At 41.9% G+C, this 24,645-nt stretch overlaps 2 protein-coding genes across 2 annotated transcripts in view; one reads left to right on the top strand and one right to left on the bottom strand.

Moving 5' to 3' along the window:
* The window catches only part of MCPH1 (microcephalin 1), a 536,838-nt gene that overhangs the window by 197,228 nt on the left and 314,965 nt on the right, over positions 1–24,645 (bottom strand). The window lies entirely within an intron of this gene.
* Positions 21,165–24,645, top strand: part of ANGPT2 (angiopoietin 2) — a 60,602-nt gene continuing 57,121 nt past the window's right edge. The window contains exon 1 of the mRNA XM_073626650.1: positions 21,165–21,808. Coding sequence (XP_073482751.1) covers positions 21,515–21,808 — 294 coding nt within the window. The 5' untranslated portion in view covers positions 21,165–21,514. The remainder of the gene's footprint in view (positions 21,809–24,645) is intronic.

Raw genomic sequence — 24,645 nt, 5'->3', positions numbered from 1 at the left:
GTGACTGTGAGCGGAGCTAGCCGAACCTAGCCGAGTACACTCAGCTATCTGTATATGGGTGGCGCTCGCTCCGCTCACAGTCACGCCCATCCCGGGCAGGACTACGAGTGGTGCCGAAAGTGGCCGAGAGCCGTCGCAAGTCACAGCTATGTATTTCGGCGCCGGCGGCGCCATTTTCAAACTCAGCAATCTGTACATCGGCGGCCGGCGAGCGCTCCGCTCACAATCAGCTGGGGATCTGCGTATAACACGCACCCGCAATTTTCCCCTGATTTTAAGGGGAAAAAGTGCGTGTTATGTGTTATACGCCGATAAATACGGTAATTGACTCATACCTGTGAGAATAAAAATACAAGAGCTGCCTTTTGCCTGCCTTTGTTTTAAAGGTGCGGGTTCTGGGGCTGTCATCCTCAGTAGTAGCTTCACTACTATTGAGTTATTGACCTGGAAAAAGCATGCAAGGAGTTCAGACTTCACTGGCTACATATTTGTTCCAGAAAAGTTATGAATACAGCCTCATTCATATGGCTGTGTCATCTGTACGTAAACGAATGCAACCACTAAATGTGCGATTACATCCACAGCTACCTGTGATTGATTTGCACAGGCTTGCTGGCAGCAGCTGATTGCATCTGCCTGTGCTACCCGCCACACAAATACACTTATCTTTGGCAGAGCATGGTCCTACGTGACAGCGTAAAGGCCTTTATAGTGAAATAAGATCAAGAAAACTGCCCCGGAGCCCTCACCAAGACAAGTTAGTAATGACAGCTCTCATGTCTGTATCCTCACAGGTTTTCTCTAAAATGATAGCAGAGATCAGGTGAAAAGAGGTATGTCTACACACACCCGAGTGGTATTACTTTTCTGTTTGTTAATCCTACTGAAATCTAACCTGATCTCCTGATGCTAGGTTTGTGCAACAATATTTTCTGTGCATAAGCACCCCTTCATGAGATGCAGGCTTGGGGTTTTCAAGGTGAAATTAGGATAAGGCAGGTCACCAAGCCTAATCCAAATGCTGTTGTAAGCCTATGCTGAATATGACAGGCTGCTTCTCTCTGTCACTCGCCCCTCCATGTTAGCCTATGGCCCCATGCACACACAGGCTTTTAGGAGCTGTAAGTGGCATAGGCCTTTTGAAGCTCCAAAAAAGCCCAGGACCAGTGCGTTCTGATGATTGTAGATAGAGCTGTAAAAACGCCTGACGCTGGTAAAAGCTGCTAAACGCGGCTTAACGCTGAATACAGCCATGTTAAGCCTTGTCAGGTGTTTCTCTGCCTCTATTCAAAATCAATGGTTCCCTATGGGAGCTCATTGATTTGAATAGAAGTCATGATGATCCGACTTGAGGTGCTACGTGTGTGCTCAGGATCTTAAAGAGGAACCCTTCGGCCTGGTATGGATTTTAAGGGGAACCCCAACGCCAAAAAATGGCGTGGGCCCCCCCCCAATATCCATACCAGACCCTTATCCGAGCATGCAGCCCGACAGGACCCATCATTACATTGGGAGAGCATGTTGAGGCAACATCAGAGGAAGAACAGAGGGAGAAGACAGCGGAGAGAGAAGACCCAGCAGAAGAGGGAGAAGACGGCGGAGGGAGAAGAGCCGGAGGAGGGGGGAAGAGCCGGGAGAGGGGGGAAGAGCCGGGAGAGGGGGGAAGAGCCGGAGAGGGGTGAAGAGCCGGAGAGGGGGGAAGAGCCGGAGAGGGGGGAAGAGCCGGAGAGGGGGGAAGAGCCGGAGAGGGGGGAAGAGCCGGAGAGGGGGAAAGAGCCAGAGAGGGGGAAAGAGCCAGAGAGGGGGGAAGAGCCGCCGGAGCTGATTTAATAAAATTACTTTAAAAACCTGTGTAGTGTTTTCATTTCTTGACACTTTTTGGGTGAATGGGTAGGGGTACAATGTACCCCTACCCATTCACCTAGGGTGGAGGGCCGGGATCTGGGGGCCCCCTTTTTAAAGGGGGCTTCCATATTCTGATAAGACCCCGACAACCACCGGCCAGGGTTGTCGGGAAGGGGCCCTTGTCCTCAACATGGGGACAAGGTGCTATGAGGTGGGCCCAAAGCACCCACCCCCCCATGTTGAGGGCATGTGGCCTGCTATGGCAAAGGAGGGGGGGTGCTCTCTCACCCCCCCTTTCCTGACCTGCCGGCTGCATGCTTAGATAAGGGTCTGGAATAGATTTTGGCGTGGGGGTTCCCCTTAAAATACATACCAGATTGGTCTGGTATCTCTTGGGGGGGAACCCCGCACCCATTTTTTTTCATTTTGGCGGGGGGAGGGGTTCCCCTTCAAGATCCTCAGCACACAAGTCAATCCGCAAGTCGGATCATCATGATCCGACTTCTGGTGCGACTTCTATTCAAATTAATAGCCTCCCATAGGGAACCACTGATTTTGAATAGAGGCAGAGAAACGCTGCTGAAAGCTAGCATGGCTAAACGTGCATCAACGTTAATGCAAAAAGCTACTGAAAGCATCTTTTTACAGCTGCTTTTTTCTGGCGTCAGAACTAGCTTTGCAGCTCGTTGTAAATGACAAGTACATCTTTGTTTTAAAAATCAGTACTGCAATGAGCCTAGCACAGTTAATAAATTAGTAATATAAATGTTATGCAATGTTTTTACATAAATACCCATGATCACCACCCATGATTACTCTACAACTCATTTCTAGTGATTGCTACACATAGGGAAAAAGAAGTGGAGCAATTTATCACTGATGACAGCACAATGCTCCAAATTTGTGCGATTGATCATTACTATACATGCTCACATTTAATAACTAAAGTGGGCCTTTAACAGTCAACCTTTCCCACCAACACTTAACACTAAACCCCTAATGCTGGTCACACACTCAGCAATTTTCAGATTATTTCAACTAGGTTTCAAAAGCAACCAAACCAAATCAAGCTGAAGTATATTACTGGAGGGATCACCATGTGAAAACAAGGGTAAAAAAAGCAAAAACATGCTGTAAATGCTAATGCTGTAAACGGCAACATTAAATTTTTGTTTTTGGTTTTAGATGTACTTGAATCCACTCCTCCCTTCCCCTGCAAATACAGTGCCTTGAAAAAGTATTCATACCCCTTGACATTTTCCACATTTTGTCATGTTATAACCAAAACTGTAAATCTATTTTATTGGCATTTTATTTGATAGACCAACACAAAGTGGCACATAATTGTAAAGTGGAAGGAAAATGGTTTTCAACATTTTTTACAAATAAATATGTGAAAAGTGTGGCATGCATTTGTATTCAGCCCTCCTGAGTCAATACTTTGTAGAACCACCTTTCGCTGCAATTACAGCTGCAAGTCTTTTTGGATATGTCTCTACCAGCTTTGCACATCTAGAAAGTGACATTTTTGCCCATTCTACTTTGCAAAATAGCTCAAGCTTTGTCAGATTGAATAGAGAGTGTCTGTGAACAGCAATTTTCAAGTATTGCCACAGATTCTCAATTGGATTTAGCTCTGGACATTGACTGGGCCATTCTAACACAAGAGTATGCTTTGATCTAAACCATTCCATTGTAGTTCTGGCTATATGCTTAGGGTCGTTGTCCTGCTGGAAGGGGAACCTCCACCCTAGTCTCAAGTCTAGGAGAGGAAGCTGACATGCTGACGTTATCGCGTGAGTCCGAGTGGACGGGCATTCGCATTAGCCGGCTTTTAACCTTCAAAATTGTAAGTTTTATTTTATTTTTAATAAACGGTGATCCGCCAGTATTATGCTATGGTGAGTTTTTCTGTTCTGGGGAACAACTGAACGGTACCTGGAGCTGACCACATATCTGAACCTGGGAATCAGGGGATCCGAGGGATTCGGGCTGAGTGCTGACTACATCCCTACGATCCTGCTGTGGCAAAGGTTTCTCTTATCCTTGGATAAAGGCCCTAGCCGGGTAATAGGCTGCAGGCTCTTATAGCTTGCCTTAGTAAAAGCGCGCATTCTGTGTGGTGCTTCACTTTGGTTGCAGTGGATGATTTGTTCATTTTCTTCACTCAATATATTATTACGTACACTGGGTTTATGGACTTTGAGCACAATTTGTTTCCTACTAAAGGACATTTTCAATTCTGATCATTTTCAACATTGGGATTGCGTTTGGTTTAATAATAATACTTTTTGCCACTTTACTACCGATTTATTTAATTATATTTGTTTAGTTTAGCGCTGCTACATTTTTTTCTACAACAGCAAACCTGCCAAGAGACGGCCGCACACCAAAACTCACGGACCGGTCAAGGAGGGCATTAATCAGAGAGGCAGCACAGAGACCTAAGGCAACCCTGGAGGAGCTGCAGAGTTCCACAGCAGAGACTGGAGTATCTTTACATAGGACGACAATATGCCGTACTCGCCATAGAGTTGGGCTTTATGGCAGAGCGACCAGAACAAAGCCATTACTTTCAGCAAAAAACAAAATGGCACATTTTGAGTTTGCGAAAAGGCATGTGGGAGACTTACAAAATGTATGGAGGAAGGTGCTCTGATCTGACTAAAATTTAACTTTTTGCCCATCAAAGAAAATGCTATGTCTGGCGCAAACCCAACACATCACATCACCCAAAGAACACCATCCCCACAGTGAAACATGGTGGTGGCAGCATCATACTGTGGAAATGTTTTTCAGCAGTCGGGACTGGGAAACTGGTCAGAGTTGAGGGAGAGATGGATGGTGCTAAATTCAGGGATTTTCTTGAGCAAAACCTGTACCACTCTGTGTGTGATTTGAGGCTAGGATACAGGTTCACCTTCCAGCAGGACAACGACCCCAAACACACTGCTAAAGCAACACTTGAGTGGTTTAAGGGGAAACATGTAAATGTGTTGGAATGGCATAGTCAAAGCCCAGACCTCAATCCAATAGAAAATCTGTGGTCAGACTTAAAGATTGCTGTTCACAAGCGCAGACCATCCAACTTGAAGGAGCTGGAGCAGTTTTGCAGGGGAAAATGGGCAAAAATCCCAGTGGCAAGCTCATAGAGACTTATCCAAAGTGACTTGGAGCTGTAGTAGCAGCAAAAGGTGGCTCTACAAAGTATTGACTTTAGGGGGGTGAATAGTTATGCACATTTACTTTTTCTATAATTTTGTCCTATTTGTTGTTTGAAGACGTTTTTTTTTTTTCCATTGAGAAGCAAAGTTGTAGGCATGTTCTGTAAATTAAAGAAAAATTGGATGACTCGCGCTATATAGGTGGATGTATGTGTGGTCAAATTCGTCACACAAAAAGCACTAAATACACAGTATCAGTGAATATATAAACCATCTGTGTGGTGATAAATCACAATCAGTGCAAACAAATCACAAAAATAATCAGTAAAAACATAAATCATCAGTGCAATGATATATCACAATCAGTGCAAACAATTGAAAAAATATTAAATAAAGTCCAAACAAAATATACTGAAAAAACCATGTGAAAGAATCAAAAGTAGTCCATAAAAGGAACCCAAGACAAGGTGAGTTGACAATCACAGGTCTTTCAACCGCATGGAACCTCAAATGTGTAGAGCCACCACCAAAAGTAAGAGCCTGGCCGCTTACCAGAACCCCATGACCCCCCCGTTACAGAGGGTCTAAAAGGGCTTTTGAGATCCTAGCAGTCCGGACTTCCCAGGAACGGAGATGGAGCGGAGATGGGAGTGAAAACTGGAAAAGGGTGCCCCTTGAAGACGCAATTCTTTTGCGAAACACAACGTAGGGCTGAGGGGCATCACCGCGCCACCTCCCACTGTCGCTGTATTTTCAACAGGACGAGCTATCTGTGGTCATCCGGCCGGAGCCACAGTTCGTTTTTCCAATTGATGATGTTGATTGTCTTACCTACATGTGAGTGTTTATGTTTTTTTCTACAATAAATTACCATCTGATTTTACACTATGGGAGCCCTCCCTTTCTTCTCTCTTATGATGACACCACTATGCTGAGGGTTGAGCCCCCTTCATGTGGATCCATCCATCCCCACTCCAGCACCTGATGCCCTTTTCCAGTTTTCACTCCCATCTCCACTCCATCTCCGTTCCTGGGAAGTCCGGACTACTAGGATCTCAAAAGCCCTTTTAGACCCTCTGTAACGGGGGGTCATGGGGTTCTGGTAAGCGGCCAGGCTTTTACTTTTGGTGGTGGCTCTACACATTTGAGGTTCCATGCGGTTGAAAGACCTGTGATTGTCAACTCACCTTGTCTTGGGTTCCTTTTATGGACTACTTTTGATTCTTTCACATGGTTTTTTCAGTATATTTTGTTTGGACTTTATTTAATATTTTTTCAATTGTTTGCACTGATTGCGATATATCATTGCACTGATGATTTATGTTTTTACTGATTATTTTTGTGATTTGTTTGCACTGATTGTGATTTATCACCACACAGATGGTTTATATATTCACTGATACTGTGTATTTAGTGCTTTTTGTGTGACGAATTTGACCACACATACATCCACCTATATAGCGCGAGTCATCCAATTTTTCTTTTGTTCATTTATGTGTTTGTGTCACATTTAGACATCGCTGCTTTTTTTATTATAATTTTAGACACTTTGAAGCGCAATTATTTTTTCATTTTTTATGTTCTGTAAATTAAATGATGCAAATCCTCAAACAATCCATTTTGATTCCAGGTTGTTAGGCAACAAAACAGGAAAAATGCCAAAGGGGGTGAATACTTTTGCAAGGCACTGTATATGGGCATTTTAACAGTCTACAAAATTGCAAAGAAAATAATCTCTCTGTAGATAATACCTAGTTACAACTGAAATCCAGGGCTCTGTGATGCAAAGGCAACAAAACTTGAAATCAGAAAATAAAACAAAGCTTTCCAAATATAAATCTCCCAAAAAAACATAATATTCCACAGAAAAAAAACTCTAAAAATCCATCTTGCAGTATTAATTGCAAAAAAGTTACTATAATCAATTTCAAGAATAAATGTATAGGCTACAGAATCTGTTCTGACACGCAAGTGCAAGGAGATGGCTTGCAAAGCAGAGAGCAGTACATGCCTCTGTTATCAACTGCTTTTAGTTTTAAATAATCTCTCTTCTCTTGTGAGTAACACTGAAGTTGAAGCATGCTGGTATGTGAAAAAAAAAAAAATTCTTATTTTGTTGAAGACTGAAACAGTTGTGTGTGATCATGGCCTGTTTTATGTTCCAAGAAAGCAAAACTTCTGAATAAAAGTTAACAGATAGGAGATTAGGAGACAGAAAAATCAACTTATGAAACTAATTTAAAGATGCTATCCATTGGCAGTGCCAAATTATGTTGAAATCTAAGTTGTGCAAGCTAAAGCAATAGAAAAACGTGTCTACAAAATTATGTCCATCTACAGATTTGCAGGGCAGGAGAGATCCCTATTTGCTCAAAAGCACAGACTGTCAAATTGGCAATGATGAATGACAGATTTGTTTTATGTTGTTAGGCCCCTTTCACAAGGGGTGGACTGCTGCTGTGATCCGCTTACTCAGCATGTGATCTGTCCGCTGAGCAGGCTGATGGCAGGTCCATGTCTGCTCTGCTTATGCAGAGCAAACACAGCCCTCTTCAATTGGCAGTTGGATATAAATGGACTGCCTGTCTGTTTACACCAGACTGCCATATGATCCACTGGATGGAAGGGGAACGATCCCCATCCATCTCTTTTTGGCAAATCGGATGTAGGCGGGTTTACTCCTGCTGTTCCATAGAGAAGAATGCAGGTTCTGATTGGGTCCACCTAAAAAACAGATTTGATTTGAGAACATTTAAAGCAGAGATCCTCCCAAAGGGGAAGCTCCACTTGTCTGCCTCCTCCCCCCCTCTGCTGCCACATTTGGCAACTTTTTTTTTGGGGGGGGGGGGGGAGCAGGTACCTGGTTTTGACCCCCCTCCTTCCCCTGCATCCTTCTGGGACAATTCACAGTTCTTTGTAGCTGCTGACTTATTTTTTTTCTGTTGTCAGACAGGAAGGGATATGAGGGAGGTAAAAAATAAATCAACAGCTTACAGTTTCACAGAAGACCCATGGAGCAACAAGGAGCTGACGGCATTGGGGTTTACAAAAAAACTCCTGCAGCATTGGGGGGGCGCCAATACCCCTGCTGCACTTTGTACCTACCTCATATCCCTTCCTGTCTGACAACAGGGTTGCTCTTTTACATGCATTACTGAATAAACTAGGACTAATCATGTTCAATTGTCTGCTGTGAGACTGTGTTTACTCTTCAACTCATTGAGCGCTGGTCTGTTTGTTTTGTTGTACACCGTTTATCTATACCCTCCAGCGATGGCTGCCATCCAGCTGCACTGGGTTCAGATCCCATGTCATTAACCATGCCCTTTCCTCCCCATCCACAGACGGCTATGCTTTAGCACTGGTGTTACTTGTTGTATATCATTATTTTCTGAAGGTGCTTGGAGCTCTTCTTTAAGTACTATATTAAATACCCCAAACAGATGTGGATACTGTGCACAACAATCAATGTTACTGTGTAAATATATACTAAGGCCTCAATCACACTGGCATACTATAGTGGCTGCCCATGAAAAGGCTGTGCCATACATCCCCGTGTAGGCAGTCCAATTCAATTGGGACGCAGCAATGTGTTGTTTTTTTCTGGCTCCCTCTCTCTCAATATCCCCTCCCTACCCTCCCTTTTTTTTCCCCTCTTCCTCTACACCTCTTACTCAATTGGACAGTCTTTGAACAATTTTATCTCTGTACCACTACAGGGTTTGCAGGATCAAGTACCTTGGAGCTCTCATGCATGCATGTAATACTTTTTTTCTGCTTCTTGTCAAATGTTTAATTATTTCCAACATACTCAACCAACCTTCATGCGAGATCTCATATTGTTACCATAGCTTTCACTATTCATGTGTACAAGATCGGTCTTAATTAAAGTTTCTGTGATGTTCATTCATGTATATGAGCAGTGTTACTTTTGTTATGTTTCATTGTAAACATGTTTTTAAAATTAAAATAAAGAATTTCAAAATATAAACAAAAAACTGGTTCCCAATGGCATGGGTGCGCGTGCACGGCCCTGAATGTATACTGTCTGCTTATGGCACTAGTACAGATTTTAAATAATATTATAATATATATATATATATATATATATATATATATATATATATATATATATATATATACATACACACACAATCACATTAGGTAATCTCTGAAAGCTTTGTATCTCACAGTGTATAATCTCCTTTACTGTTCCCAAGGGAATTGAGGCTGTCTGGTTTCTTTCTCTACAACAGAAACCTCAAAACACTACTTTTTATTACATTATGTACAAGTGTTCCAAAAATAGACAGTCATTTTGCAGCCAAATCAATACCACAGGAGCTGGCACAATTACAGGGTACAGTTCTCTTTAAAGGAAAAATGGATAAAAAAAAGGAACAGAAGGAGTTTTTTCTTTTCTTTTTAATATCATGATGTTTTTGAAGCGGATTTGTTTTGATTTACTATGGCTAGAGTGCGGAAGGGTTAGAAACTCTGTCAGATTTTTATAGCTGTCTGTATCCCAGCTAGAGAGACAGACAGAAAAACCTGCCAGAGGATTTTCTTGGAGTTCGGCTTCAGAGTGAACTTGCAAGGATAGAAAAGTGAAAGCTGTAATTCCTGACTTGCTTTTGACAGTACAGGCTCCATGGTTGCCACCTGATCCTGGAATTACTGCTTAGTAAGTCACAAAGCTGAAACAGGCACACAGCCAGTGAAGCTAAACTTTACCTTAAAGAGGAGTTCCAGCCTGTAAAAAAAAAAATAAAAAAATGAAAAGTCAGCAGCTACAAATACTGTAGCTGCTGACTTTTAATATAAGGACACTTACCTGTAACTGTCCAGGAACCCCGCAATGTCAGCACCCCAAGTCAATCCATCGGCTTCGGGTGCAGGCTCTGGCATCCTTGCTAAGGGAAACAGAAAGTGAAGCCTTGCGGGTGGGTGGAAATTTCTTGGCTCGCCACACAATTGTGGCGATCTTACCTGGAAGTGGGAGCGGGTACCTGGTTTTGACAGGTATCCGCTCCCCCCCCCCCCCGGGAAAAGGTGCCAAATGTGGCAGCGGGGAAAAGCAGTGAGTTATCACATGGCTAATTACTCTGGTTGCAAGAGAGCAAAATTAGATTTTTTTTTCCCAGCTTAAAAATCACAGGTGGCTTCAATACTAAGGTAATAATAGTTTTTTTTTTTAAACTAGACCACCACAAGATTCCTAATCAAGTGTTATGCCCCGTACACACGGTCGGATTTTCCGACAGAAAATGTGTTATAGGACCTTGTTGTCGGAAATTCCGACCATGTGTGGGCTCCATCACACATTTTCCATCGGATTTTCTGACACACAAAGTTTGAGAGCAGGATATAAAATTTTCCGACAACAAAATCCGTTGTCGGAAATTCCGATCGTGTGTACACAAATCCGACGGACAAAGTGCCACGCATGCTCAGAATAAATAAAGAGATAAAAGCTATTGGCCACTTCCCCGTTTATAGTCCCGACGTACGTTTTTTACGTCACCGCGTTTAGAACGATCGGATTTTCCGACAACTTTGTGTGACCGTGTGTATGCAAGACAAGTTTGAGCCAACATCCGTCGGAAAAAATCCTAGGATTTAGTTGTCGGAATGTCCGAACAAAGTCCGATCGTGTGTACGGGGCATTAGAGTAGTATTTTAGTGAATGTGTCCTACAATTGTGCTTCATTTTAGGGTGAGCTAAACTCCCCAATCTATTTCTGACTTCTCGATGGATTGGCATGAAGTTCCCAGCTCCCTGCAGGCTCCACTGTTCTCGTCCTAATGCATATTATTTTTCTGTACCAAAAATCTATTTCAATAGATGTCATTATATTTAACTGAAAGAATCATACTACCAGATTTCACCTGCCGGTGGTAATGCTAGAGAACTTTAAAAATGGGATGAACAAAACACCTGTGCATCCCTCCGCAGGCAAACATAGCTTTGCTGGGCGTACACTGTAGTATCCCCATTTAAACGAGGCTTTAGGTAAATTCTCAATCCTAGAAGCAAAAAGTTTCTGTAACAGCTTAAAAAGTGTTCACTGGAATAAGCCTATCATTTGTTTATCACTTATGTAAAGTACATCTGACACTAGCCTCTCCAGACAATGTGGCTGTCCAAGGGTGTCTCCATTGCTCCTTTGTAGACAGAGGAGCCACCTTAGGAGAGGAAGGGTGCTAAAGGCCAGACTACCTGGTGAAAATATCCTAAAAATAAAAAAATAAAGCAGCTAAAGATTGGTAAACTGCAATATATTTTTGATTTTTGTTTTTGTATTTGGATAGACTTTAAACTGCCAGAAGTTGACACTAACATGTAATGAACAACATGATGAACATCCAAAGCATAGGCCCGACACAAAAATCAAAAATAAAATATGGCTGAAGCAGTTTTTAGCAGCACAATTATGTGTCTTACATGATGTAAAATGATCCCTCTCTCCGCACGTATTTGACAGTAAAAATAGCTACGTGATTTGCCAAATGTCAAAAGACGAATGACGATGTGTTTGTTCATATTTCAGTAGCAAGTGATCAAAAGGAAATTATATTTACTGGTTTATAAACAAAAGACTTATGACTAGGCATATGCAATAGAATGGTTGTGAGCCAGTATTCTGTAGCCTCTTATGGGGTTGCTGGCTTTCCCAGGACTTCCTAATAGAAAGTCTGTCTACAGCCTCCCTTCACAGATAAAAAGCTAAAACTTAAACTCTAGTCACTGTGATAACAAACCTTAAAATAGCTTGTAGTTACATGTCAGGGCTGTGAAAGCCATTGACAGCTACTAAGAGTTTGATACAGATCCTAGGGTGTCAGAGAAACAAAGACTTAACCCGCAATGCCCTCTCACTTGCACAAACATTAATAGGAATAATAGAACTGCAGTCCTTTAGGTTTAGAGAAATTATTTAAAGTGAAAATGTCTCTAAACAGGGTTTAGGGGTGCGCTAGAGTGCAGAGTTTAGGGGGTGTGCTATGCAGTGTGCAGAATTTAGATCTTTCACAGGCTGTCCACATCTCACTTCCATCCCTCCTCATCGCCCAACCCCAAAAGCTTGCCTTGCATTTCACCTACCCGGTGTGGCTCCACATTTCTTTCTAGCTTGCAGGGAGATCATTGGTCAGCATCTGTGCACCCAGGCACCCATGGGGATCACACTGCATCTTGCCATGTGATGCCCCACCCCACACTGCATGTACATTTCCCTTGTTACCGCAGGGAGTGCAAGGCAGACAGGGATCTGTGAGAGCCACTGAGAGAAAAGCTATCCTTTTAAACACAGATGGCTTCTGTGTTTACAAGTGACAAGTGAGGAGGGAGCAGAAGGCGAGCTCCGCCATGTTCTGGCTATGGGTGCAAAGGTCACATGAAATGGCCTGCCACGCGGCATTTGGCCCGTGGGCCTTGTGTTTGACACAAGTGCTCTAAACAAAAGAGAATGAGTTATTACTAGCATGGCACTGCAGGCACCATAAAGCGACTAAGCATATCTTTTGGTTGTGTGTATATAGCAAAACAGTGTGCACTAACAAAAAAGTGACTGTTCATTATGATGACACAAAATCATTACATCCACCCAAGATTCCCGTTTCACAGAAGTCAATCTCAGGCACTTCCCCGAGATAAGCACTGTCACTACGTATGCAGGGAGAGGGGCCATGTAAATTTCTCTGTTCAATCCTCTATTTTCAAGCAGTGAGAGGCTCAGATTGATCTGCCACCCAGTGATGCAGCATCATAGGTTACTAAAACACAGGTGGCCAAGACACACAGCGTCAGGCTTTTCCATGTGGAGGACACCTGCCCTCCTCCACTATAACTGGTGAGCATACTTGAAAAGATAGAGAGGGTTGAATAGAAGAACTTACCACTCTTGACAGGTGTGCTCCTTCAACAGGGGGCAGAAGCAAATTATATTTTCCTGAGCTCAACAGTATCACTCAAAAATCAGGCTTCCATCAGGAAAGAGCAGAGAAGTTGGAAAGCAAGTAATAATTAAAGCCTTTTCTTAACATTTCAATAGTGGTTAATTTGAAAGGTTAATACAGGTATTTAGACTTGCTCATGATTGTTCTTTCAACAAACGTCAACACCTTCAAGGTTCCCTCTCACCAATTCAGCATTTTTTTTTTTAAAGTGGAGTTCCACCCCCCCAAAAAAATAATAATGTGCTTAAAAAAAAATATAAAAAAAAATTTGGAGAAAATTTTTTTTTACTCACCTCTAAATGCCTGTTGCTAGGGGGTCCCTCGTAGTCTGCCTCCTTTGGTGCCTGGGCTCCTGACGTCACTTCCCTCAGCACAGGAAGGGAGATCGCCTCTCCCTCTTGTCAAGCATCTGGGACACGTGACCGTTCCCAGATGATTGCGGGGCCAGTGACGGCACGCGGTGCGGCTCGCGCATGCGCAGTGGGTGCCCTGCTGTGAAGCCACAGCCGGGCGCCCACAGTTAAAATGACGGCGCCGAGCGGGGCTTCGTTCCCCCGCATCGCTGGACCATGGGACAGGTAAGTGTCTGATTAAAAGTCAGCAGCTGCAGTATTTGTAGCTGCTAACATTTAATTTCTTTTTTTTTTTTTTTTAAATGGGAACACCACTTTAAATACCTTGTTTGACACTTTTATACTCACTGAAGTCTGATATTAGTGTGCAGGGGTCTGGTATTACAGCTCTCCAAATGTACCCACCCTGGCCGGCCCCTTTGCATTTGTGATGTCATCGCTCTACTTCCTCTTCTAGGTTCTGAGAAGCCAATTGGTAAATTATGCACGATGTAGATGCTTCCTATCACGTTGATCACTGGGAGAGTGTGAACACATCAATAAACATTCTCTGCTGCGCACTACCTGGTATCAATTACCCTTTTAGGGCTCGTCTGCATGTGCTGTGACCTCTTTAGCACGTTCCACGTTGGATCGGTCTTCAGAAGGCATTTGACAAATGGTGAGAAGGAGTTATGTCACCTCCTCACTGCCTGATTTAAAGTGGAAGTAAACCCTATCGTTTTCAGCCAAGGAAGCTGCCATCTTGGCCTCTCAACTGCCATGATACTGCATATGTGATCAGTTAGGACACCAGCCATTGGATGGTTTGGAAGTTTGGTTGGGAGCGCAAACAAATGTGACAGTTACATTCCTAGCACTTGCTGGTTGGAAAAACCACGGCTTAACCGCCAGTTTTTACTGCGTCGTATCTGCATATGTGAACAAAGCCTTATTCATAGCAGTTTCAGTCAGCTGTGAAGAGAAACATCTCTGCATGAGACACATCAAATGTGTAACATTAAAGTGAAACTAAAAATTGAAAAGGTATTTATTTTTACTTTTAGATAGACTGGTGCAGGATTATATACCCTGTCAATTTTAAAATGCTATTTGGGAATCCATTTGAGATATTTCCTCATATTCAGTATGCTGCTGATTCACGTTTTACTGCAGCAAAGCTTGTTGCTGTTGGAGATATCCCACACACACATTTGTTCATTAACCATGCTGCACTAGGGTGCCAACCACAGAACCTGTGTAATTAATGTGTGTCCTGGATTAAAGGGATGATGTGGCAACCCTATGCTGCACTGGGTTATGTATCAAAACCCAAACATTAGGGGTTTCTGCATTTAGGATAAATAGGAGAAAGTAAAAATAACCAAATTAAAGCCTCATATGAGCTGAAACTATGACAGATATACAGTGGGTATAGAAATGAATCTCCCCCCTTTACAAAAATTACATTTTGTTGCTTTGCAACCTGAAGTGAAGACAAACACAGCTTGTCTTTTATCCAGCTGTATTTACTCAGTGCATCTTATACCTTCAAGTGAAAGATAACACCAACATGTCAGAAAAAAAAAATCAGAATCACTGAGTTGGAAAAAGGATCACCCTCCTCCAAAAAATGACTTGTAAACTCAATTAGGTGTAGCTAATCACCTTCTCAATGGCACACAAAGCCAATTGACTTTCAACTGTGATCAGCTGTGGTCATTTTGATTAGCTCAGCATGAAATAAGCTTTCTTGGAGCATTTCATTTCCTGGTACTGCTGCTGAAGCAAACAATCAACTATGGGTGGCAAGGTACTTTCACCAGAATCTCGGGATAAAGTTATGGACAGGCACAAGTCAGGAAATGGATACATAAAAAAAATTCAATGGCTTTATCAATGCCTAGAGGCACAGTGAAGTCTATTATTAAGAAGTGAAAGGTATTTGGTACAACACAGACCCTCCCTGGATCAGGACGTCTCTCCAAACTGGATGGGAGAGCCAGGAGGAAACTGGAAAGAGAGTCTCCTGAGAGGCCTACAGCAACTCTGAAGCAGTTGCAGGAATTTATGACAAAGATTGGTTATTGTGTGCATATGACAACAATATCACAAATTCCCCACAAATGTGGCTTGTATGGGAGGGTTGCAAAAAAAACAAAACAAAAGGCCACATGCAGTCACAACTGAGATTTGCCAAAATGCACCTTGAAGATCCTGAGACCAAATGGAAAAAAGTGAGACGAGACTAAAATTTAATTATTTGGCCCCAACACCAAGCAATATGTCTGGCGGAAATCTAATACAGCTCACCATCCAAATAACACCATTCCTACAGGAAAGCATAGAGATGGTAATATCCGGGTATGGGGGTGTTTATCTTAGCAGGGACTGAGGCACTTATCAGGCTGGAAGGAAAAATGGATGGGACAAAATACCATCAAATTCTTGAGGAAAATGTGCTGCCCTCTGCTAGGAAGTTATCAATGGGAAGAAGGATAACCTTTCAACATGACAATGACCCAAAGCACACAGCAAAAATAACCACACAGTGGCTGAAGGAGAAAAGGGTGAATGTCCTAGCATGACCCCATCAGAGCCCAGACCTAAACCCCATTGAATATCTGTGGAATGACTTTAAGACTGCAGTCCACAAACGCTCACCATCAAATTTAACTGAACGTGAGCAGTTCTGCAAAGATGAGAAAACATATTGCAAAGTCTAGATGTGCAAAGTTAGTAGAGACATCCCAACAGACTAAAGGTTGTAATTAAGGCTGGGTTCACACTACTGCGAATTGGATGGGGTTGAAAATCGGACCTGAAACAGTGAACAGGGGCACCGTAACCCTGCTGTGAGCCGCTCCATGCTTCAGTGTGGACCCAGCCTCCAGCAATATGTGGTTCAACAAAATAATGACACAAGGGGGTGATCCTTTTTCCGGACATATTGGTGTTATATCTTCCAATTGGATGTTATAAGTTGCACCGAGTAAATACAGCTGGAATAAACAAAAACTGTGTGTCTCTACTCAGGCTGCAAAGCAACAAAATGTGATTATTTTAATGTGTCTATTCCCACAGTAAATGGTATTTTGGTATGCAGATTGGTGAAAATGTTGATGGGTACACCGGCACATTCCAAAACTTACAAATTTGGTCTGCTCATGAAGGTTTTGAATACTCTTGGAAACGAAGGTGTAAAATATAAAGTCATACACACCACTTTACAAAGTATCTGCTCAGAGCAGAAGGAACACTTGTGTACAAATATTCTTGCTTATACTGTTAAAAAGTATCACACATACAATGCCATGGCATTTTGCTTTGACTGCCCTAGAGTATTTTTTTTATTGTAAAACCTCAATACACTCACTTGTTGGAAAGCACAAATCTTTGACAGCAGCCAACTCATGTGGGTAGAGGAGCAGAAACATACATGCATGAGATGATGGGGGAAGAGGGTGGGGTGACAGACAACAGAGAAGGCAGGCTCCTCCAGCATGGATCATTAAAAGGATTTTTCTTGTTTTCAGCAGACAAGGCTGGGAAAAGGGTACCTGACATTTTATAATTCCTTCTTATCTTGTCTGTACAGACAGAGTACAGAAAACAATTCTCAGTAGAAACACCGTAGAGCCATCTTTATGAGATTTGTGTAAAGCTGGCCAAGCACAAAAGCTTTTTCATTTCTTTTCTATACTTTTTTTTTTTTTTACACCTAACACAGTCATGTCTGCCTTAGATGATTTTTCATGGAACAACAGTACACCAGCGTTCTATTTCAAGGTATACAATGGTTTCAAAAACCTTTACAGTATATGGTCTATTTCTCACTTATACTGCTACCTTAAACTAAACCTGTCATTATAGAAATAAAGGGGTTGCTATACTCACCTTCTGGCTTTAATACTTTAGTGACTGTTCACACTAGAGTGCCGTGTGGGAAACCCACGTTCCATGTCAGTTTCTGTCGTTGCATTCAAATCGCACTGCCCTTGTGGTCTGCAGAGGGTGTCAGCAACAAATTTGGTACCGCAAACCCATTGCGTTTGTTCGCACCGGATTGCAGGGTACAAATGTACTATGTAATCAGGTTGCAGGGAGTTTCCAAAAGTATTGCATGCACTAAGTTTGCTGTGGTGTGCTGAAATTGTACTGCACAGAACTGCATGTGCTTCACTCAGGAACGCACAGTGCAATTCACAGGCAGTTCCTAGTGTGGATGGGCCCTGAGTCACTGATTAACCACTTCAGCTCCGGAAACGTTCAACCCCCTTCATGACCAGGCCATTCTTTGCTATACAGCACTGCATTATTTTAACTGAAAACTGCGCAGGCGTGCAACATTGTACACAAATATAATTTATGTTCTTTTTTTCCCCCACCATTAGAGCTTTCTTTTGGTGGTATTTGACCACCTCTGCATCTTTTTATTTTTTGCGCTACATACAAAAAAAAGACAATTTTGAAAAAAATAAAATAATATTTTTTACTTTCTGCTATAAAACACACCCAATAAAAACGTGTAAAAAAATCTAATTTCTAAATCAATTTAGGCCACTCTGTATTCTGATATATATTTTTGGTAAAAAAAAAAAAAACACAACACATGTATATACCTTGTTATTGCGTCTACAAACTGTGGTATATTTTTATTACATTTTTTTTTTTTTTTTACTAGTAATGGCAGCAATCAGCGACTTATAGCGAGACTGTGATATTGCAGCAGACAAAATCGGACACCTGACACTTTTTGGGGACCAGTGACACTAATACAGTGATCAGTGCTAAAATATATGCACTGTTACTGTATTAAATGACACTGGCAGGAAAGGGGTTAACTTTAGGGGCGATCAAAGGGTTAAACATGTTCCCTGGGAGTGATTACTAATTGTGGGGTATGTGCTTTGACTGGAGGAATGTAAAGTTCCGTGTTCTTGATTAGCACTAGGTACGTGATCTGGCACAGAGTGGCCACCCTGCTGCAGTATATCTATGGTGGGCGGTCCCTAACCAGTTAAGGACCGATTAACATCTATGCGTGCATAGATCGATCCGGACCCCTTACCACGTGATCAGCTGTCAGCCAATGACAGCTGATCATATGATGTAAACAGACCTAGTAATCTGCAATTTTTTTCTCCTTGCGCTGACAGCGTAAGGAGAAAAAAAAAAAGCTGATCGGCGGCTGAGAGAGGGACATACGGTAAGTCCCAAACACGGAGCGCTGCCGCCAGCTCCTCAGTGCCCACCTGTGCCACCTGCCAGTACCACCTAGCAGTAGACAACAGTACCGCCTACCAGTGCCCACCAGCGCCACCCATCAGTGCCCACAATCAGTGCCTCATCAGTGCTGCCCATCAGTGTCACCTACCAATGCTTATCAGTACCACCTATCAGTGCCATCTATCAGTGCCATCTATCAGTGGTACGTATCAGTGCCCAGTGCCACCCATCAGGGCCCATCATATCAGTGCCCATCATATCAGTGCCGCCTTAACTGTGCCTATCAGTGCCCACCAGTGCAGCCTATCAGTGCCCACCAGTGCCGCCTCATCAGCACATATCAATGAAGGAGAAAAATGACCTGTTTGCAAAGTTTTATAACAAACTATGAAACATGATTTTTTTTTTTAAATTTTAGCAAAAAATAAAAATCCCAGCTGTGATTAAATACCACCAAAAGAAAGCTCTATTTTTCATTTGGGTACAGTGTTGCACGGCCGCGCAATTGTCATTCAAATTGCGACAGCACTGAAACTTGAAAATTGGTCTGGGCAGGAGGGGAGTTTAAGTGCCCAGTAAGCAAGTGGTTAAACACACTAAATTGTAGCACATTAATGCAAACTAGCCACACAGGAAAGAATGGGAGTTTAACTTAAAATGCATTTCTGTACAGTAAAATTAGGCAAGTGTTAAAAGTTCCTCAACATACACTATACTACCAAAAGTATTGGGACACCTGCCTTTACACACATGAGCTTTAATGGCATCCCAGTCTTAGTTCGTAGGGTTCAATATTGAGTTGACCCACCCTTTGCAACTTTAACAGCTTCAACTCTACTGGGAAGTCTGTCCACAAGGTTTAGGCGTGTATCTATGGGAATGTTTGACCATTCTTCCAGAAGAGCATTTGTGAGGTCAGACACTGATGTGGACGAGAAGGTCCATAAAAAGGCATGGATGAGAGAGTTTGGGGTGAAGGAACTTGACTGGCCTGTACAAAGTCCTGACCTCAACCCGACAGAACCCCTTTGGGATGAATTTGAGCAGAGACTGCGAGCCAGGTCTTCTCGTCCACATCAGTGCCTGACCTCACAAATGCACTTCTGGAACAATGGTCAAACATTCCCATAGACACACTCCTAAACCTTGTGGACAGCTTTCCCAGAAGTGTTGAAGCTGTTATAGCTGTAAAGGGTGGGCCAACTCAATATTGAATCCTATGGACTAAAACTGGGATGCCATTAAAGTTCATGTGTGTGTGTAAAGGAAGGCGTCCCAATACTTTTGGTAATATAGTGTATATCAGAAAAAAGTCCTCAACATATACTGTATAAGAAAGATGGTCAGCAAGGCAGCCATGCAATTAGCATTTTCAGAAGACATGTCAGAAGTGTGACACTCTATGGTTCTCATTAGATACTTTTACTTTAGCTGAATATGTTTAAAAAAAATTATGCAAATACTGTATACAGTATACGGCAATGCATTTGTGAGTGGCTTCTGAAACTTGCATTTATTCTTTTACTGTCAAGAACTCTATGGCTCAAGAATCAGATGTCCAACCTGTGGCCATTGGGGCCCCTGCAGACAGTGTTGTTTTGTTGGATGCTCAAGCCAGTGAAGGAAAGATATATTTTATAGACTGGCTTTAAGTAGTCGAATAGTTTTGTTTATTTCTTTTACACTCGCTCACTTTTATCAGTGCTGTCCATCCCTTTCCTCTTATTTTTTTGTTCTCCATAAATCTTTTCTAATGGATCTGCAGACAGAAACAACAAATATGGCACAAGCATTTAAAAAAAACAAAAAAAAACAAAAAAAAACAAAGGTGTAAAGGTGAACTTAGCCTTTAAAACAGGCACTCGCCTTTCCAGCCTACTTTCACTCTTTCCCCTCTCCTCTCACACAAACATTACCCTTTTTTTTAATATTTTTTCTTTTAAGGCTCCTCTGGGCACTTTTGGGGTTCTTGTCTAGGTGAGAATGATGTCCTAGTTGCTCGCAGCCTCCTGGAATAGGACTGGCTGGCTCTGCTTCTTCTAGTTAGTGCCCTGATGATACGCTGGAACACATGTGCATCATCAGAGGGCCCAATGTAAGTTCCCAAAAAGGACAGCCAGCTCCCAATAAATTAGGAAGATGGTGACATAGGACCTGGTGTGCGTTACAGCAGATCAACGCTGGATTCGCTGGATGTACAACTATTTTGAGGATAACCCAACAAACAAAGTAAGAGGGGATTAAGAAAAAAAAAAAAAAAAAAAGATAACCCAGGCAGGCAAAAGATCCTCTTTAAGATTTACTTGTAGGAAAGGGTGTGCTTGTGAGCCTATGGCAGGGACATAAGAATAAAACTTCTAATGGATACGATTTGATGTGAATGATAGTGAACTTTGTAAAACAGTTTACATTGGTGATCATCACAAATAGAGATTTTTTTTTTTTATAGAAATGGATGCAGAGATGGATTTAAGTGTTATATCCATAGAATCTCTGCTTCTGCCTAATCCCATTCAGGATGACAGTGTCCCATTTTTGGACTTCTCCATCCATTCATTCACTTTAGCATAGGGGAAGTGACTGCTTCCCGAGCGCACAGCACAGGGGACACACATGAACTCAGGTCACAGCTGCAGTGCTGCTGTTGTGCGAGACAGCTTCACATGCTCTTCCCCTGACATTTATTCCCTCATGTCTCTCTCTGAAAAGGGCACAGCTCATTTAGGCTTATAGGCGGGCTTACACAGCCCTCCCTATAGAAGAAGAGGGGAGGTCTAGCTTAGCTTGAGCACATGTCCTCTGCTTGCTGTTTAAGGATAAGTATTACAGGTTAATAATCTTTCACTCAAAGCAAAGCAAGGCAGCTTTTATCTGGAGATACCTGAAAGGTGTCAGCTCCCGAGCAGAACTAAAGATCAGGGCTCATTTGATTCTGGTTACCTAAGCATCATCTGTCTTTATCCAGTCCAAAGAAGATAAATTGAGATGTGGCTATGTGCTGTCACTATTTTGCTGGTGGCTGTCAGGAGCTTTGATGTGGCTCTGGCACAAAGTCGCAAAGCTGTGGAGAATGCAGGAAAGAAGCAATATCAGGTGCAGCACGGGGCTTGCAGCTATACCTTTCTGCTGCCAGAGGTGGACAGCTGCCGCTCGGCCCCTGCCAGTCCTCACGTGTCAAACTCAGTGCAAAGGGATGCCCCACTGGACTATGATGACTCTGTGCAGAGACTTCAGCTACTGGAGAACATCATGGAGAACAACACACAGTGGATTTTGAAGGTAATTTTTGATATCACAATGTTAAAATTCAAAATAGTTCAGTATTTTTTGTTTCGCAGTGGGCAGGAAAACTTAAAACAATTTTGCCTTTTATTACAGAATTATAATACAACTATTTATGTCTTGTCTGAATGGCTAGGCTTGAATGCAATGATTTGGCTTGTTTGAAGTTGCAGGGGTAAAAGTGTACACGGTTTTGAGTAAGCAGTAAGAAAGGTAATAGAATATGATGTGGAAACTGAACATGAATGAGTATTAACAATGGCATTAATATTTTTGTGGACAAAGGAAACATATACAGTATGTAACAAACTTTTGATGTGTAGTTGCCTAATATTTCAAGTAATGGATCAGTCTATCGCAAGCGGTTACTTTTTTTAATCAACTCCTAAATGACTAAGATTCCTAATCAGTTTTGCCATAGAGTAAAACCTTTGTGAAACCTAGGCTACATTCCGAGCACTGTATTTTTCTTGTGGCACATTTTAGGTGCATCTTACCATCCATCCCAACAAAAGACATCATTTGATGGGAACGGCATCAAATTGGCAACAAGTAGAAGTTCTCTTTTAAACACACTTGAGTGGATGTAGTCCTAATATATAATAATCTTATAAGATTAGGTACACAGAAGATCAATGTAAAAGATCATAATTCCAAAGAGAAGCTCCTCCAACAAAAAATACACAAGGCAGCAACCCTTGCAATCTGAATTGGTATCTAGAATTCAGGGACAGTTGGCAAAATCTCTGAAACAGTTTGCCAATGCTCATCGGTTATGCTTCAACAGACAATGTTGGCATTTGTTTGACACGTTATTAAAAAAAAGAATGTTTAAAACAAAAAAAATTAAGTAAGTGGGCTAATCAGCAAACTGATGTTGTTAAGAAAGGGGAGTATATATTTTGTTTAAGTTTCTTTTACTGTCAATATGATTAAAAGGAAACAAAATGGCACTTTTTGGTTAAAATCAATGAAAATGCATTCAGTGACTGAAAAGGAAAAACAAACTGAACTATATTATAGTGTATATAAAACTTACATTGCCTAAGGCCTCCCCTCAGACCTTTCCATTGTGTTACCCCATGCACATTATCCTGCTTTGCATAAAGTCAGTCTAGTCATTTTAAGTATGCTGCCAATGCGCAACAGTGCTTGATAAACCAAAATGCATCAGTCCCAAGATGTGTTGGGATGCCATTCAAATAAACAGCGCTGTAATACAGCACTGTGTGTTTTGTTGTAAAGTAGGGATATGCAATTAGCAGACCGCCAGCTGTTGCAAAACTACAAGTCCCATCATGCCTCTGCCCCGGGTGTCATGCTTGTAGCTGTCGGAGCTTTGCTATGCCTCATGGGACTTGTAGTTTTGCAACAGCTGGAGGTCCGCTAATTGCATATCCCTGTCGTAAAGCATAGGTGTGAGGCTAGCAAAAAAACTATTGTTTCTGCCCTGTCAGAAGATTTCAGCATTCTTGTTACATACATAAAATGGACATTTGTCTGCAAGAAAAGGACATGCAGCAGTCCACCAATTAGATAAATTAACATTATTTCTCAGTCTGTGAGTGTTCAGATTCCTATTACAATCCAATACCTTGTAAGCCATCTGCTCTGACTTTTTTAATACTTTACTACTATCTGCAGTCTAGCACTGCAAAAAGCCCCTGATGTCCAACAGCTGTGTGCTATAGAGCAGGAGATTTCAAGATACACTTCTAAACTTACTCATTTTCCACTGATGCATACTCTGCAAGGACAGTCACAGCATCAATGTAAATTCGAACCTGAGTTCTGCATCCATTTGATCATGCTCTATAACCCTGTGATCTTGCTTCATAAAAGACAGATTCCATTTAATATAGCTGTGTGATTAGTTAGCGTGATGTGTCAGACGACAGAAGCTTCCTGGGGCCAATACATTTGTTATGACTCTAGAATCAGGCACACTCTGCACCCACATAGTACGGATAAGGGAGAGCTCGACCACCCACAGGTGAGCCCATTGAAACAGCTGTCTCTGATTTGACGCTCTGTGCTACTTGAAACGCATGGTGGATTTACCTACAATACAGACTACATGCAGAACAAGTCCCTTGCGGCTGTTGTGAAGTCACCCTTCTCTGTGTCTCACACTGATTAGTACAGAAAGAAAAATACAGTCTGTACAGTACTAAGAGTGCAAGACAATAAATCATCTTTATGATTGTCACATTAGGGTCGTGTAAATGGATGCATGGAGCAGGGTTCACTGAGGGTCCACTAAAGGAATATTGTCATGGTGACAGCAGATGAAAAGACTTTACCATTCCAACTCTGCAGAATGTGCTTGATCACAACCGGATGCAGCATTTTTCATCTTTATTTATAAAATAAATATTCCTGTTCATTAAAGCAACACAAATCAACTCTCAAGCCTGCATTTTATTGCATTGGGAAACTGTAACTTTGCACAGTAATCCAACAGCAACTATTTTACTCCTCTTATGAACTTGAAATAGTAAAAAGTGAAAGTTGATTATGATCTATGGTTCCTGCATATTTCCATCCCTAAATAAACTAGATTATGTAGAATGTTAAAAAAAAAAAACAAAAAAAAAAAACCAACATTCTAAAAATGAGCTTACTATTTAATTTAAACTGTTAAAATATCCGTAAACTATAATGAAAATGAATAAACTTACTGATTACTTAACCATTTAAAACAGACTTTTACTAAGATGTTAACACAAAGCTATCTTAATCTTGTTGGGGTGGATAAAATAGTACTTGAGGGGAACTAGAACACCGATCTTTTGGGAGAAAATGATACATGACAATGCCTTTAGTACTATTCA

This window comes from Aquarana catesbeiana, linkage group LG04 (genome assembly GCF_042186555.1).
Source record: "Aquarana catesbeiana isolate 2022-GZ linkage group LG04, ASM4218655v1, whole genome shotgun sequence".
Lineage (NCBI taxonomy): Eukaryota > Metazoa > Chordata > Amphibia > Anura > Ranidae > Aquarana > Aquarana catesbeiana.
Note: the sequence above shows the minus strand (reverse complement) of the source record. Positions and strands in the feature narration are given on the sequence as shown.